Below are 15725 nucleotides of genomic sequence, written 5' to 3'. Positions count from 1 at the left end.
TCAGGCTCGTTGGTTCAAATGAGAATAAAATGGGCGTTACGGGAATTTAGAAGGCAATCAAAGATCCCAGCCTCTGCCAGTCACTGAGCCAAGCAGGCCAAGAAGCACCTCATCCTGGGGCAAACAGCAAATTGCGCACATTCTAATCTTGGGGCGTCAGACGGCAAAAAGAAGACCAAGAAAACGTCACGTTCCGCTCCATGAGCGCGCCACGGCCACAATTGGGCAAGTTTGCAATTATTTGCCGTGGAAAAATACGTGGCGATTGACCCGGCGGACTTTGACGTGGCTCTCGACGTTGGCTACACATCATGGAAGCCAGATGCAACTCATGGCCCTCTCTGTTCGTCGCTTAGAAAGTCGATCAACTTTTGGGAGCGTCGGTGAACTTTCGAAATAGATTTCGATTGCATTTTTGTGTTGCTTATTGCCGCCGTGGATCATAAAATAAGAAGTAAAAGAAGCGGAAACTGCTAGCAGCGAGGTGTCTTTCTCTTTTCCGCAGGCCGCCCCGCGGCCATCAGTTAATGTGTGGTTAATGCTTTCACTCGCTGGAACGGGCCCTTAGCAACAGATAGCCCCGTGCGCGCGCTGTAGCGGTCAACTGATTGGGAGCGCAATTGCAATTGGGCCAAATTGCATGCGGAAGAACTTTTGCCAAACGACAATTCACCTCCGGAACCGGCATTGTGCGTGGTCGGAGTCGTTGCATATTTCTTCGGTGCGAGTGCAAATTTTGCACAACGGTTGCGGCTTGCAATGTGCGATTCTATGCCCAACGTGTGGGGTCAGCATGCGCGGCCATGCCGCCGCGTAGGAACCAGGAGGAGACGCGGAAAGGTCATTGAATAGCCGTGCTGTACCAACACATAGCGGGAGCCGTACGTACGTGGATTGCCGGCTGGACAGCTGCACGCGTATGCGTCCGTCCGCCCTGGGACTTTTCGCGGGCACACATACTCGCGAAATATCGCGCCGGCTTTTCGTAAGAAAAAAACCATTGCTGCAAACAATTGGATCGGCAGCGATTGATGGATGTTTTCTACAAATTTACTTGATATAGAATAGGATATCAGCCATCAGAGTGATCCAAATCCACGAAAAGAAACGAATTAATGTTGCTATGGACAAACTCTCCGTAGACGGTTGGTGCCGCTGTAAAGATGCTGGTTGAAATTTTGAATCATAATCTGCGTTCCTCTCAATAATCCGTTGCAGCGTTGGAACGGCTAAGACATTTTTTGGGTTGTTTGTAACAAAAAGCCTTATAACGAAGTATCCACCTTTAAACGAGCGATGCAGAGTTCCGTGTGTATTCCTAAAATAGCAGTATTAGAAATGGGAACCCGTTGACGTTGTTATAAATAGAACAACTCTACTGTTCCCGGGAGATTGATCGTTTAATAATAGAATGTACCGAATCCTGGATCGTGATACTATGGAGGAAGCCGGCAATCATCGAGCGCATGCTAATTTAACCAATGCTTGCTCTAAAGACGAGCCAGTAACGCACCGAGTGTTCGTAACGATCGCAGCGTGATCATCTTATCGGTGGACCAAATGGAACCTCGACGTTTGGCCAACATAGTTGCACTTTTCGCCGTCTGCGCCTTATTGGGCACCTTAAAGGCATCGAACGAACAAACATTTGGTCTGTATCGAGAAAAGTCGTACTATTTTGGCGATGCATTTGCGGTAAGCGAAGAACGGTGGTTTTTGGAAACCAAATTTATGGAACAACACTTTAACATATTGCGCAGCTAAACTGGTTCAAGGCATGGGACTTTTGCCGGTCTCGCGGAATGTTTCTACTGTCCATCCGCAACCAGCCGGAACTGGATGCTGTTGTGGAGTACCTAGAGAAGAATGGTGTCTCGAAGGTGACCGACCATCTACAATTTTGGACCTCGGCGAATGACCTTGGCCAGGAAGGACAGTTCTACTGGGCATCGACGGGCGAGCGGATGCGGTTCGAGCGGTGGACCGAGAACGAGCCAAACAATGCGCAGCAGAGCGAATGTAGATTCGAAAATTGTGTTGTTGTACAGCGAAATCTCAAAGTAGATCTTAAAATTAACTATACATTTGACGATCGGACATGCGATACGCCTTTTTTGTTCATGTGTGAAACACTCTACGATTAGATGGTACGCGCGTGTTCGATAAAGCAGATCAATAATCTACAGGAACCAAAAGGGAATCGATTAATTGAATAGTTTTAGTGTTAGGATCTGAACGTACAATGTTTCGAATACTTGTGGATGATGCGAATGTATTTTTCATTCATCGCACAGCACTCGGAAGATGTGAACCGGAAGATTGTTACCTTGAAAGCCCGTAAACGCATACCATGCGTGGTTGGTATGCGTGAACAGGTTCCTTCTGCTCGATCTTCGCGGTCTACCGATTTAGGTCGGTCGGTAGGTCGATTGACGCCAAACAATAAAGATTGGTTTTTAATCAGTATAGTTGGAGCCGCGATTGAGAAATGACGAATCCAACAAACCTCGCGGCATTTGTTTTGTTTTGTGGTTTTGTCTTGGTCTTGCAAGTCCATCCGTCCACTCCAGCGGATGATGACGAAACGTTTGCGTTGTATCGAGAGAAGAGCTACTATTTCGGCAGTACTTTCAAGGTGAGGACCCCAGCGTTTATGTAGTGGCCCTTTTTCTTGACCATTACCCCTTCAATCCCCAGCTCAATTGGTTTAAAGCGGTCGAGTTTTGCCGGAGCCGCGGCATGTTTCTGTTGTCGGTGCGAAATGCGGCCGAGCGGGAAGCCGTCATGGCGTACCTGAAAGGTACGGGTTACACCGAAAAGCACAAAGGACTCATGGCGTGGATCTCGGCGAACGATCTGGGCGAGGAAGGTGAATTCCGCTGGGCTTCTACCGGTGAATCGGTCGCGTACGAGAACTGGAGCGAAACTGAGCCGAACAATTACGAAATCGATAACTGTACCACGGAAAATTGCGCCATTCTGGAGTACTGGGCCGATGGGGGTTCAAACTACAATTACACCTTCAACGATCGCGCCTGTCGGCGGGAGTATTATTTCATTTGCGAATCGCTGGCTAATTAGTGCGTGCCTGTATTACGCGGGTTAACAAAAACAGCTCGAAAAATACATGTTTTGTGTTTGCTTTGCGACGCAGTGTTAAACCCACTATCTACATGTTTCTGTGACGCGGCCGAGCGGACCTTGAAGGGGGTCAAAAGATGGGAAGCCCGAAACAACAAACTGGTTTTCTTCGTAGCATTGGTGTAAGGCGCTGTAAGGAAATTACGATGTCCACGAGATGCTTCCACACAAACCCACCAAGAAGACTACGCGGACGTGATTACTTAGTGATCAGCAGTTGAATCCGCTAGTAGTAGTTCTGTTTTTGGTTTGTCCCGTAACAGTGCGGGTCTGGAAGATGAGCTAGTCGCAGCCCGTCGGTTGTTCGGATCGTATCATCAACGGTTTGTGATTACCAAAATGGGAACAAAACGCTTGGCACACGCCGTTGCCATCCTGATTGCGTTTCTGGTCGTAAGTTTGATACAATCGCAGAGCGATACCACTTTCGGTGTGTTCCGCGAGAAGTCGTACTACTTTGGGAATTCTTTTAAGGTGAGTGGTGCGTCAGGATTTCCACGGACACTTGTGACAAGGATTGAATTCCCCTACTTGCAGCTCAATTGGTTCAAAGCGGTAGAATACTGCCGGTCACGGGGGATGTTCCTTGTGTCCGTGCAAAACGACGAGCAGCTGCAGGGCGTTGTGGAATACATTGAAAAGAGTGGCTTCACGAAAACGCACGGTATCTTGCACATGTGGACCTCAGCGAACGATCTTGGTGAGGAGGGACAATTTTTCTGGGCATCAACGGGCGACCGGATGCGGTACGATCGGTGGACCAAAAACGAACCGAATAACCAGATGCACGACAATTGTACCTTCGAGAACTGCGTGGTGCTGGAGTACTTCCAACCGTGGTCCATCAATTACACCTTCGACGATAGGGCGTGTAATGCGAACAATTTTTTTATGTGTGAAACGCTAGCGGATTAGCCAGGGCGGCCGATAAACGAATCTACGAACACGGTTTTTGTTTAATTTATTATTTTCACGTATTCATTGACTGGTTATGGAAGGATTATAACGTCCATCCGAAACGTTTGTGAGTAGCACCTCGGTGTGCCGGTTCGTTGTAGCGGACAGTTTTACGGATGACCCGATTCTTCCCAAGCCGCGTCGATCTTATCCTAGTATGTACACTATTCGATTCGAAGACAGCAACCGGTGCACCATAATTCGCATGCACGATCGGATTACGATCGGATTTTTGCTGAGAAATGCCATAGTTTGAAAGTATTCACCAATGTACCAAAACCAACAAAGTTTCACTGCGGTCTAGGTGGGACAATTTCGAAGGTATTCCGAATCGAAATACACGACGATGATGGTAATATCATCGCGAAACAGTCGCACGATGTCCTGCGGAAGCGATAGCATGTGGGATAGCTTCGAGTGTTCGACCCCGTACTCGGTTCCACCGAGCGCATTCCGAATCAGATGGGTTGCCGCGTTCCGATCCAGCGGTTTCTTCTGCAACCCTTCCTTTCGGGTGCTCAGCATTTGACTGATTTCGCCGAGCGTGATGTCGTGTTTTGGTAGCGTTAGGGGCTGAAGGAAAGCTTTACCATACATGTGCTCGCCCACGAGATGGACCGTTTGCATCGCACTCATCGTGTCCCAGAGACCGTCGCTAGCGATGACGAGGAACTTGTCGCGGGGCGTCAGAATGTGGTGAGTAATCTCGGGGCACGCGCTCAGATAGGGCGGCGTGAGGTAGTACGGTGCGATCACTTGATCGCCAAACTGGGGAACAACCAGCTGCTCCAGCTGTTCGCGTGACCACTTGTACCGAAAGTCACCCATGGCACGTAATGGCGCTAATTGACCGAGAAGACGCTCGCCCCGGATGACCGTGTCCCGCTCGGTGGCCGGATGCTCGCTAAGCAGCCGGCGCACCTCTCCCACGTTGTCCGAGTTGTGCTCGTTCGTTAGCTTCTTCGCCACCCACTGGCCGGTGTCCGTGACCGTGCCCAGCACTGCGGAACAATCGCCCACCGATGCCACGTGCAGATGCGGACCGTCGACGTGGGCAACCAGGGCAACGGCCCCACTCATCGCTACGGACATGGTTCGTAGGCTGGGCATTTCGATTGCTTCACGTGACAGGTCCTGATCGAGCCGGATGAACGCATTCTCTAGCGTCTGGTGCATCTGAAAGCCGGCCAGTGTCGTGTTGGTAAGCTCGTTGGCGAACTGAGTGAAGCTTTTCTCGTACAGCTCTTTGATTTCGCTTACAAACTCTAGCTGAAATCGACAATACACAATCAATCTGTTGGTCCGTTTAACAAAGATTCCGCCGAGTACCTTATCGTTGTGGCAGGTTAGGAAAGAAAAACTCTGCGCTCCGTTGAGCAGATGCTGGCGCAGATCGTCGGGTGGCACTAAGGATGCAGCGATGTATCGCATCAGTCGTTTGCTGACCACCTGCGAGCAGGCTGGCCCGCCGTGGCCATCGAATATGCCCATCAGCAGCCCGGCCGTGTGAACACAGCTTCCCTCGCTACGCGAGTCTTCGATCGGCGAGTTCGAAGCCAGCTGGTTCGAATCGTAGCTCTTCACGGAACCCCCGAAGAACTCTTGCGTATGCTCGCTGGCGCGTAATATACAGTTGACCTAAAAAGGATCGCAAAACATGAGACGTTGTCCCGTCGCCATCATCATCATCATTATCGTTCGGTTGGGTATTTACGTCGTACGGTGAAAGTTTCGGTGGTCCCGAGGGGCGTTGAAGAGCGTATTCATGGTGGATGCTGCGGTGCAGTGACGCAGTGAGCAAATTATTTCGGAAGGCTAGTAATTTTCGGGATAAGTTTGACATTTTCCGACACTTTACGGCAGTTCTCCGGGTGATCGGCGGGTTGCTGAGATTAGGAAGAACTCGAGTGGGAGTGTTTACACAGCAGTAGCAACCTATGGCTTACTTTAAGCACCGCGCACCAACGGCGGACATGGCACTCTACAGATGAACTCTTCTCGTTCGAATGAAAACATCGAAAAACACTAAAAAATTAGCAAACTTTGTTTAGCCATTGGTCGCAGGTTCAGATTATTCAATAGCAAGTCTATTTTGGTTATCACATTCGCTGACGGCGTGCGAAATCCGCTGTCAAAATATGGGTACGCACCGAAGAAGGCCTTTCGCATCACAACCAAAAGCCTTTTCTAAGTGGGGGGTTTGAAATTAAAAATCTCAGTACGGTGCAGAATAAATACAATATTTTCGCAATAGACGTTTTTTCGCGTTTATTCCGTTGTCGCTTAATGTACTCAGTCAGTCAGTCAGTTTGTGTTTTGTAAAAAAACATCCTATACAGTATAACGTTATCTCTGACGGACACGATATTTTGCCGATAGTTTCTTTACCTTATTAACGGTAATACTATCAAGAATCCAGAGGGCATCGATGCAGATCTGTTGCTCGTTTGTCCGATAGTCCCGGTCTGGGTCCTGCGGCACGACCAGATACTTTGCTTTGGTACGACTTTCGGCAACATTTGCCCGACATAGCAACAGTATTTCGCGCAACTGTTCCGCTGGTATGGCGCAGCGGCGCGAGATCCAGAACGGACCGTAATCGGCGAATATGACATTTCGATAGTGGCTACCGAATGCTTGTCGCTCGCTACGATTGATCTGTACGGCTGCCGAGAAATCACGCACTTCAAACTGTTCCTCCGGTAGCCAGCGTTCTTGGCGGACGGATTGCACGATCCACTCGTACCGGACGATCCAGAGTCCGCGTATTAGCGCACGCAGCAGGTTTATGGTGCGTCGTGGTTCCAGCGTCACCAGGTGCGTTGTGTTGTCGGTTACATCCTGCTCCTCAATGAACCCACCGAGTGTACGCAGGGCCTACGGATAGGAATGTTCGATTTTCGATTATTGGTTTCTGGCACATACGAAATTTCGACAACTGTCGCAGGTGCAGGAACGGCGTTTTAATTCAATTTAAAGAGAACTTAAACTCGTGTTTCTGCAATAGTAAGTGCCTTTATTGGTCTATCGATACACACTAATAAAAATCAAACAAATACGAACACTTTCCAGACAGAATAGAATTGCAAGCATTACCCTTAGCAAATGCGTAAAAATTTAAACTACTCCTGCACATTCGAACTTGTCTATAGTTTAGGGGGAGGTAGAAGAAAAAGGTGACGTTTCTGAATAGGACTCGTTAGCGGAATTCCAAGAATTATTTCCGTCATTACCAGCTAACTGCGTCATTACCAGAGACGTTGGAAAAAGCTACTGAAATCGTACCTCCTTTACGAATGCGCTCTGCTCGCTGTGAAGGTTAGTGGTGGCCAGATAATTGCGCGATGCCGTTGGATACTGCGATCCTACCGTCGGTAAACCTCTGCTAGCGACATGCGGATGTTTGCGACGAACCTCCGCTGGAACCGGTGACACGAAAAACATAGTAGTTCGTCGTTTCTTCGAACTCTGCGAGGCCAAATCAGGAGCCATCGCCGCCGCCGGAGCAAGTGAACGTCTTTTCGGTGTCGGTTTAGTGACAACCGTCGTGTCATTCGGTTTGTTGACAAACGCATCATCCGACATCGTTTGCACGTTGAATAGCTTCCGTTTACGAGGCACGTCACAGGCGGCGATGCTTTCGCCCGTAACCTCACTACACTCTAATATGCCACTGACGGTGGTGTTGGGAACGGTCGATTCGTTGGATTTAGTTGACTTTTCGACCGATTTCGCCGTTTTCTTAAAGTACTCGTTGAGAGAGGTTTGTTGGGTTGCCGGTGGCGGAGTTTTAAGATCCGGTTGAGCCGGAGTTATCATGGAACTGGAGCCGGATGAAGATTTTTCTTTGGGACGAGATTCTTTCGCGGCAGCTGCACGCCGATTTATCTCCGAGAGTCGCTGATCCACTATATCCATCGTAATGTCAAACACTGTTTGGCGTCGGCGCTCAGGGGCTCGAGTCGATTCAAACCTTAGCGATGATTGGTACTCCTGCAACAAAGTCTTCGGGGGCTCGTGAGTTACCTTGGAGCTTGAGGTAGGTGCGACGCTGCTGCTGTGCTGTGTCAAGTAAGTGCGCGATATTGACAACGATTTTGTTGCGCTTGCGGTCAATTGCAGTGGCTCCGAGAAAGTGTTGCTGCGCGTTGTTGAGAGAGTGGTGCGCCTCCGGGAGCCATTGCAGGGTGATGCCAAAGACATCTCTATCGACTGTTTGGTGCTATGAAGCCCTGCCGGTGGTTCGAAAATCGTTTGCCGGCCAACACCGATTGGGGCCATGGCCGAACCATCCATCTTTTCGCCAATCGAGGTTCCCGTTTCGTCGTTTCCAGCCGTTGTCGAAACACTCATTGTCGATCCATTGCTGGGACCCTTGGCTGGCACGATTGTTGATGGGCCTTTTGGAGTATGAGAGAAGTCCATATCTTTCGGTGAATAGATGGAGCCATATTGCACGCCGGTGCATGTTTTGGACGCGCTTCTCAAAGCATGTCCTGTGGTCGTCGACGGTGGAGTATTTTCATCATTCACGAAAGCGATTGTTTTGCGCCGGTTCCGTTTGCCTATTGCGGACACCACCGGGGGAGGGCTGTTGTCTTTACTGGGCGAAGGATTGACTCCGACGATCGTTTCGCGACGTTTGTTTAGTTTACTCGTGGTCACAGGTTGCTTATTGTTTGAAGTTTGTTGTCCCTGTTGTGTCACGTTTATTTCCGCCGTGACCAGCATTGTGTTACGACGGGAGCGCCCGGTTCGTTCGGTGTTGAAAACTGAAGGAGACAGCGAATCACTATTCTCTTCGACGTTGGTTACGATCGTTTTGCGACGGTTGGACACACTGCGCTTTGTAACATCAGTTTGCGGTTTCGGGGCGGTTGGTTCTTCCGTGACGTTCGTCATTTGAGGTCGGAACAGAATCGTTTTGCGGCGTGTTCGGGGAGTGGCCGTTTCTGATTTGTCCTTTTTCGTAGCAGAGAAAAGAGCCCGCCGCGAAATGGGCAATGGATCGTGCGTGGTTCCGTTAACTCCGGTGGGAGTTCCGTCGATGGCGTCTTCGTCATCGACGTTGGCTGTGCCAATGGCAGCAGCAGGACTAGAAATGCCCGCTCCATCCATAGCAGTAGGCGTTGAACGGAAGCGCTCCAGCAACCGCATGGGCCCAGCTCGCAACATTTCATCGTACTCGTCGACCGGTTCGGTGTTGGTGCCAGCGACCTGGTTGTCAAAATCGTTCAATATCTGCTCCAAACGATCGTTTTTCCCGAGTCGGTGCAGAGTAGGAAGCTTTGTCGGAGGAGATAGGACAGCGCTACCTTTTGCGGCCACGGCGGGACGCTTCTTATTGCCAGCCCTTTCCTGGGCTCCGGGTTGCATCGATTTCTGGCGCTGTTGAAGGAATGAAATGACCATGAGGACGCGTTCCTTTTGCGGTGGTTTTGCCACTCGAACCTACCCTGATTCTCTTGAACAGTTCTGGGTTTTCGTAGCGCTCCAGGTTCGATATCTTAAATTCGCTCGGGTTCATCAGGCACGTATGGCGCGTGCAGGCTTCGATCCAAAGTATCGACACGACTGGAATGTTCATTTTCTTCGCTTTCTGGAACGTCGACAGCAGACCGTCCTTGAATATCACGTGAGTCGTATCCCTATCGATGCGCACACACGTTGTGGGTTAGTAATTACACTTTTCAGTTCCGATGGACGCACTTACTTCAGTAGACGCTCATTAACCCGTGCTCCCAGCGAGGCGATGTGTTGTTTGATGCCGTTGGATCGGTTGTCCGATCCGGAGCGTACTTCGACGTACACAACCACGTCCCGCAGTACGTCCCGGATGCTCCGGGGGCCCTCCCTTTCCTCGGACGTGATGATATCCTGCTGTTCGTGTGGCACATCAAAGTTAAAGTAGCCAACGCGCTTGGAAGGAGACTTTAGGGCACGCAACGCTCGTAGCCGCGACGTAGCTGAAGGACTGTTCATGTCCCGGAACAAGCGCATCACGTGAGGATTAGCTGCCAGCCCATCTGGCCGAGACGTGCTGGGCTGCGCCTCACCATCAACGTTGAGTAGCTCCAGAACTGGCGTCGCACTTCCGGAGAGGCAACTGTCGAACGAATCATCTGCCGAGCGTTGCGGCGTAGTCGTCGAGACGGCGTCATCGCCAGGCGAACGGTCACGAAGCGGGCTCTCGCTCGGTGTCGATAGGATGCGCATTAGGAGGTTTTCGTGCAAACTCATCCGCTGGCCTCCGCCGGGTGTAGCATGGTCGGGAGCGCGATGTTTCGCCGATGACGCTGTCGAAAGCGGAGAACATCCCGTGTCTTTCGAAGCCAAGCCGACGGAAAGCCGCTTCAGCCGCGGTGTTGTCGTTTTCACCTGCCCAATCATCTCACCACTCTTTGCGGGCACACTCTACACGATTCTGTTTATCACATTGGCTTACAATTGTGTTTATTGGCCAATCGACATCAATTTCGTTGATGCATTATTAAAAAGTGCACTGTTGGGACGCGGTGTTTTGCGACTCGCTTTTCACAAATCCTGGCTGGGCAACTCCGCCAAAGGCGTCCCAAGGACGGGAACGGGTGCGCGATAGCGAGTGAAAGAGAGCGTTGCCAACGGTCGAATCTGTCAAATCGCTGCCGTAACGCAGCAGTAACGGATGTAACGGTGCATTGCCATGAGCGAAAGATTTCAAACATATGGAAACATTTCGAGCAGCTAAAGAAAAAACTAAATAAAACATCAATAAACTATTCTTATTTCAGCATATGCTTTGAACTTCGCGGCACCCTTTACAGACTGCAGAGAATTTCCTTAAAAGAAACGTTCCTTATTGCATTCTTCACACTCTGTGGGGACCGAAAACTATGTTGCTCAGCCAAGTTCGTGTTGCCCGCTCCGAATTAGCACCCGCGTGCACCCAGACGGTCTGAAGCGGCCCCATTTAAATTCAATCAAAGGGGTGAATAATTAGGACAGCATAAGTTGAAAAATCCATAACATTATCTTCATCACCTATCAGCGTTTGGCTCGGTGCCGGTGCTTTTGCGCTTCATCGGCGCAGTGTCCGGCCCGGGGCACAAAATCATCCAGGGGGGCTTCAGGATCCCGGCATTTCGTGTGGCATTTCCACAACGAACGGTAGAAGACGCTGCACGCCTTTCTTCTGACACCTTCGGGTGTATAATTATGTAAGCGGTCCGTTTTTCGGTTGTTGGCAGGCTTTGCGGTAATCGATTTAAAAAATCCCTCCTTTTTCGACGGTGCCGCTGGCTGGAGTGCCACTTGATATTTTGTTTAGACGCGACGTTGCCCCTGTTCGTGCCTGGCGAGCGTGTAGAGCAGTTTGGCAAGGTTGGGCGTTGTAAAATATGCAAGTGAGATGTTCTTGTGCCTTCAGATTAGATATAATCACCGCGATGGTATGCCAACGGCAGGCTTCAGTCGCTGACCAAATGCTCGCCAAATAAAACTGGATGGGTCATAAATTTCGCGTACAAGTTTAAGTAAACTTGTCCGACAGTGGAACTGCGCACTTTATGATTTCATTCAACTGCGAGGCTCATTCACAACCGTGTTTGCCTGCCTAACTCCGGGGTCCCATTCATTGCCGACCCCCGAGCCATTCAGCCCGCGCATTAGCCGGCGCGTTCCGTTTACCGTCACCGGTCCCAGAGAATAACCTTCCGAACCAATAGAAGATGCAATATTTTGCGATCTTTGTTGCCTCTGTGAGCATTTTTTGCAACCCCCACGGGTTGACCCACTTCCCTGCCCAAAGCCACCCAGAGTCTGTCGGTCCCCACTTTACCGCGACATCAGTCATCAGCTGCCAGTCCTCCCGGCCTATGTATAAGCCGACGAAGCGTTGTGTCACTGGTTTTCATGGGACGTACATCGTTCGTTTTATTTTTTATTTGCATAATTTTCGCAGATTAACGAGAAAGTAAGAGGTTGGTTGGACCTCGGCTCGGTGGCAAGTCGCAAGTCACCGAACGAAATTTGGCAAATCTACGTCGGTAATGCGTTTGATGACGTAACCGGTCACACGGGGTTAAATTAGCACCGGGCTCTTTGGGTGGGACTCTCGTTCCCTTTTGAGCATATTGTGTGATTTCAAACAATAAAAAAAAGTTTACAGTATTGGACATGATCAGGGATGATCTTAGTTTTGGAGAAAGAAATGACGCTGCTTGGAGAATCCGCGTCCTGGCGATGCCTACCGACAGCAAGCGCTAAGTGGACCGATCGCCACCCCACCAAAACCGTGCCAGCACGACGTCGGCTTTCGGCCGGCAGGCGAATGGTTTCCGTTCACCGCCGTGTAGTGGCCGTACCGCAAGCGTAGTGGGGCATAGCGAACTGGCCGAGCTCGTCGGCAGAAAATCGACGAAATCGATGAAGCCACTTTCGCTCGCTCGCTGCCGTGCACTATCACTCGCCCCTCGGATCGGACCACGCTGTTCGCGCGCGCTGAAAGATCGATCATCGTTTGTGACCGTGTTCATTCCGTTGCTGTGAACGCGTGCAGTGCGTTCGCCGTGTGCTTCCCCAACGAGAGACGACTCCGGTGCGGAAGTCACGGCTGTTCCCCGAGTGGTTGTGCCGGGTGGAAACAGCATCGTTTTGGTGTTTAGCTCTGGATTTTATCCCAGGTTTGCGCTCCGTGCCAGTGTGTGATAATGTAAGCCCCACCGCTCGCTATCGATCAAGTGTGGAAGTGTCACCGGGTTCGTCGCTTGTTCCAATGTTGCAGTTTATTGTTCGGGGTTTAGTTTTTTACGATCAGCATCACGCGTGAACAAACTCTAGCCCACGTGTAAAACCAAACCGCATTAACTGTGCCACAGCTTTATTGGCTCTAGATGGAAACGACAAAAAGGCCCCACAAAACCCGGCCCCGGATTGGGTTTTAGTGCAAAGTCCGTGCGAAGAAAACTACCCCCCCCGAGTGAACGAAGCCGAACGGAAGTGGAAGAAAAACTAGTGCCATCAACTAGCGGACCAGTTTTTGCCCGCCCTCGGGTCACACTTCCTCGTTTCGTCTCGATCTGCCGAGTGGACTCCTCCATGTGCTGTCGAGTGGAAATGACAAACGGTGGATTTATGCGTGAGAAACACTCGAACGCTGGTGATCGGCAGGTGATCTTGTTGCCTCTTCGTTTTGCAAGGATTTCTGAAAGGCTGGCCCAAAGTGCGCCCCACCGGACGGAAAACGGAACGAAACATCAAGGTGATTCGTAACACACACACACACGTGGGGCTATAACAAAAAAAAAGGATTAGTAATAGGTCGATTTGGAAGGCAACCCCCAAAAACTGTGTGTGGCGCACAAGCTCCAATCGATTGGCTTAGCTGCGGCGAAGATGAAAGCCGTTTCTTCTACTTTTCGGTTGCATGTGCAACGATCATGCACAATCGATCACGCACGCGATCAGTTTTAGCGTATATGCTAGCGTTTTCACGCTACGTTCTGTTGCGGACCCATTACACACACCATACCGTTTGTTTCTAACTTTCTGCCCAATCGCCACCCGAATCGATCGTTTGCCCCTCCTGTCCGGTCTGGGCCTGCATGGTCTGCTTTTAATTGTGCGGTGGTAAAAATGGACGCATCTTGGCCATTGGGAAGTTCACCACCAAGTTGTGTTGTGTTGTGGCGCATTGCACACACATCGAGCAGCTCATTTTCAAATTGGCCACCCACTGCTGGCGCTGCTGCTGACCGCCCACCCGACTGGCCCCGGGTATGTAACACGCATCATCGCATCAACGCCAACCACCATCATCATCATCGGCAGCAGCAGCAGCAGCAGCAGCATCTGCAACATAGTGCTTTGACGCGTGCCGCCCTCTCCGTGGCAATTTATTCTTGCGGCAAGCTGGGGCCGCCGCCGCCGCCGGCCACCTGCCTCCTGTGAGTGCAGCTCACTCGAAGAAGGCTCGATTCTGGGGTTTTTGGACCAATGGGGAGGGCCAAATGTTTGCCAAACCAAAACGAAAAAAAAACGGCTTCCAAAAAGCATGCGAAGCGAATTTGAAATTGGCTGTTGTGACATTCGCAAACACAGATCTGTGCCCTACACACGTTACGATGCTTGCAATGCTTGTCGATCTTCGGTTTGTCGATATCTCACCTGGGGTGGGTCTCGTCACTCGTTAGAATCCACCCTTGTGGCATGTGTTGGGCATAGTTCACGCTCTCTACGCCCCATTAGTGTGTGTCGCGATCCGGGTGACGGTCCACGCCGTCGCGATGCCTTCCGATCATTACCGGCATCGTTTCGTGCCTCACCTCGGTATGACGCTCGGCCGCCGAAAGAACCCGCCGCTTGGTTGCGTGCTCCTCGATTGCTTCTCATTATTTGCTCACATTTATTGGCACGTTGTGAAGCGAACTAGAACGTCGAAGGCGAAAGGCGGGTGTCGTGTATTAGTTGTGGCCACCGTCATCGGGGCGGCCCATTGCGCAACACTTTCAGCATTCCATTCTTGCACTTGCTGGTTGCGTTAAAATGATGGTGCACCAACATGCACATCCGCTTGGCAGAGTTTAGCGCAAAATAACGGCGAACGCCTTTTGCGTCTGCAACAAAAGAAAAAAGTGGTTTAGAAACGGAAGGAAGGAGCTCATCGTAAACCGTGGCCCGTACTGCTCGGCAGCGTGCGATGGCGGTAAAATGCAATTTTGAGGTGCTGACGGCATGTCTGGGGCACCAAAGTGAGAAGTGAGACATAGCATGGTAATGGCTGACATTTACTTTATGCCTACGCCATTTAGGGGTGCGTTTCAGTATTTATCGTTTCAACTATTTAGCTCAACTTTTAACGCTTTTTTTCGTACCATTTCGAACCCCACCGTTCGGGGTTGCTTTCAATTTACGCGTCGTCCTTTGGAATTGGTTGACAAGCGCACAGACCTCGGACCTCGGAGCGGATGTTGTGGCGGACTTGGAAACTCGCTTTTGGAAACTCAACCCCGGAGCCAGACAAGGGCCGCCGTTGCTGGGCTCGGCGTGCGGCGATCTACGCGCGTGTACACGGAGGGCTTCGGCAAATTAAAACTAATTGATGGCGCAACGAAACGTGTTGACGGAGGCTCGCTCTTTTGGGGGCTCGCTTTGATGTGTTTTTGGCACGCCGGCCGTTCGACGGGTTCCTGAGGCCCTTGGGCGACGGCAGTGGGGACACGATGGAGAGCGCCGCCGAAGGTCGCAGCCGAAGGAGAGTGAAACTGCGATTGAAAGTGCGCCCAGAAGTTAACGCCTTCCGGCAGCCAGAAACTGGCGACGTGACACTTTTCTTCGCTTTGAAACGCAACGTACGTTTGAAGACGATCAATTTATGCACGGTCGTTTGGGATGTCTCTACAGTGTCTCCAGCAGATCCCAATCCGAAGGCTGGATGCGCTTTCGCTACGGAATAATGGGGGCCCCCGGGTCGAACACCAAACAAACATTATCAAATATTTAACATCAACTCCGCAGCAACGCTGCTCCATCGATTCGGTTGATTATGCTCGTTGGCAGCTTTGACACAGCGTGCGCACGTGTGTTGCGCAACCAAACCGCATAACGCGCACCATGGCCCCGGCCGAGCCCTGGGCGGCCCAGTGCTTGCG

The 15725-nt window shown here is 50.9% G+C and overlaps 5 protein-coding genes across 5 annotated transcripts; 3 read left to right on the top strand and 2 right to left on the bottom strand.

The window, feature by feature from the left end:
• The first annotated feature begins 1560 nt into the window (after positions 1–1560).
• On the top strand, positions 1561–2144 carry LOC128266858 (C-type lectin 37Db-like). Its single transcript, XM_053003648.1, has 2 exons — positions 1561–1695; positions 1761–2144. Exons 1-2 carry the CDS (start codon positions 1561–1563, stop codon positions 2142–2144), a joined length of 519 nt encoding a protein of 172 aa, XP_052859608.1.
• A 344-nt stretch (positions 2145–2488) lies between these two features.
• LOC128266857 (C-type lectin 37Db-like) lies at positions 2489–3081 on the top strand. Its single transcript, XM_053003647.1, has 2 exons — positions 2489–2635; positions 2698–3081. Exons 1-2 carry the CDS (start codon positions 2489–2491, stop codon positions 3079–3081), a joined length of 531 nt encoding a protein of 176 aa, XP_052859607.1.
• A 340-nt stretch (positions 3082–3421) lies between these two features.
• On the top strand, positions 3422–4080 carry LOC128269184 (C-type lectin 37Db-like). The gene is made up of 2 exons (XM_053006572.1): positions 3422–3615; positions 3679–4080. Exons 1-2 carry the CDS (start codon positions 3481–3483, stop codon positions 4054–4056), a joined length of 513 nt encoding a protein of 170 aa, XP_052862532.1. The 5' UTR covers positions 3422–3480; the 3' UTR covers positions 4057–4080.
• An 11-nt stretch (positions 4081–4091) lies between these two features.
• On the bottom strand, positions 4092–6160 carry LOC128269183 (pyruvate dehydrogenase [acetyl-transferring]-phosphatase 1, mitochondrial). Its single transcript, XM_053006570.1, has 3 exons — positions 5813–6160; positions 5428–5736; positions 4092–5367 (listed from the first exon to the last, which is right to left on the bottom strand). The coding sequence occupies exons 1-3, from the start codon at positions 5939–5941 to the stop codon at positions 4399–4401; spliced, it is 1407 nt and encodes a 468-aa protein (XP_052862530.1). The 5' UTR covers positions 5942–6160; the 3' UTR covers positions 4092–4398.
• A 257-nt stretch (positions 6161–6417) lies between these two features.
• On the bottom strand, positions 6418–10632 carry LOC128276268 (uncharacterized). The gene is made up of 4 exons (XM_053014740.1): positions 9812–10632; positions 9554–9746; positions 7384–9486; positions 6418–6975 (listed from the first exon to the last, which is right to left on the bottom strand). Exons 1-4 carry the CDS (start codon positions 10486–10488, stop codon positions 6445–6447), a joined length of 3504 nt encoding a protein of 1167 aa, XP_052870700.1. The 5' UTR covers positions 10489–10632; the 3' UTR covers positions 6418–6444.
• Positions 10633–15725: the final 5093 nt, after the last annotated feature.

Source organism: Anopheles cruzii, chromosome 2, assembly GCF_943734635.1.
Source record: "Anopheles cruzii chromosome 2, idAnoCruzAS_RS32_06, whole genome shotgun sequence".
Lineage (NCBI taxonomy): Eukaryota > Metazoa > Arthropoda > Insecta > Diptera > Culicidae > Anopheles > Anopheles cruzii.
The sequence above is the reverse complement of the archived record's forward strand: the minus strand, read 5'-3'. Positions and strand labels throughout refer to the sequence as shown.

Bases quoted from the DNA above. Each gene is read 5' to 3' on its own strand.
- LOC128266857 (XM_053003647.1), top strand. From the start codon at position 2,489: ATGACGAATCCAACAAACCTCGCGGCATTTGTTTTGTTTTGTGGTTTT. The intron at 2,636-2,697 runs GTGAGGACCCCA...TTCAATCCCCAG, and splicing joins ATTTCGGCAGTACTTTCAAG to CTCAATTGGTTTAAAGCGGT.
- LOC128276268 (XM_053014740.1), bottom strand. From the start codon at position 10,488: ATGATTGGGCAGGTGAAAACGACAACACCGCGGCTGAAGCGGCTTTCC. The intron at 9,487-9,553 runs GTAGGTTCGAGT...TTCCTTCAACAG, and splicing joins AACTGTTCAAGAGAATCAGG to CGCCAGAAATCGATGCAACC. The intron at 6,976-7,383 runs GTACGATTTCAG...TCCTATCCGTAG, and splicing joins AGAGCGCATTCGTAAAGGAG to GCCCTGCGTACACTCGGTGG.
- LOC128266858 (XM_053003648.1), top strand. From the start codon at position 1,561: ATGGAACCTCGACGTTTGGCCAACATAGTTGCACTTTTCGCCGTCTGC. The intron at 1,696-1,760 runs GTAAGCGAAGAA...CATATTGCGCAG, and splicing joins ATTTTGGCGATGCATTTGCG to CTAAACTGGTTCAAGGCATG.
- LOC128269183 (XM_053006570.1), bottom strand. From the start codon at position 5,941: ATGTCAAACTTATCCCGAAAATTACTAGCCTTCCGAAATAATTTGCTC. The intron at 5,737-5,812 runs GTAAATACCCAA...GATCCTTTTTAG, and splicing joins CGAAACTTTCACCGTACGAC to GTCAACTGTATATTACGCGC. The intron at 5,368-5,427 runs GTACTCGGCGGA...TGTCGATTTCAG, and splicing joins TAACCTGCCACAACGATAAG to CTAGAGTTTGTAAGCGAAAT.
- LOC128269184 (XM_053006572.1), top strand. From the start codon at position 3,481: ATGGGAACAAAACGCTTGGCACACGCCGTTGCCATCCTGATTGCGTTT. The intron at 3,616-3,678 runs GTGAGTGGTGCG...CCCTACTTGCAG, and splicing joins ACTTTGGGAATTCTTTTAAG to CTCAATTGGTTCAAAGCGGT.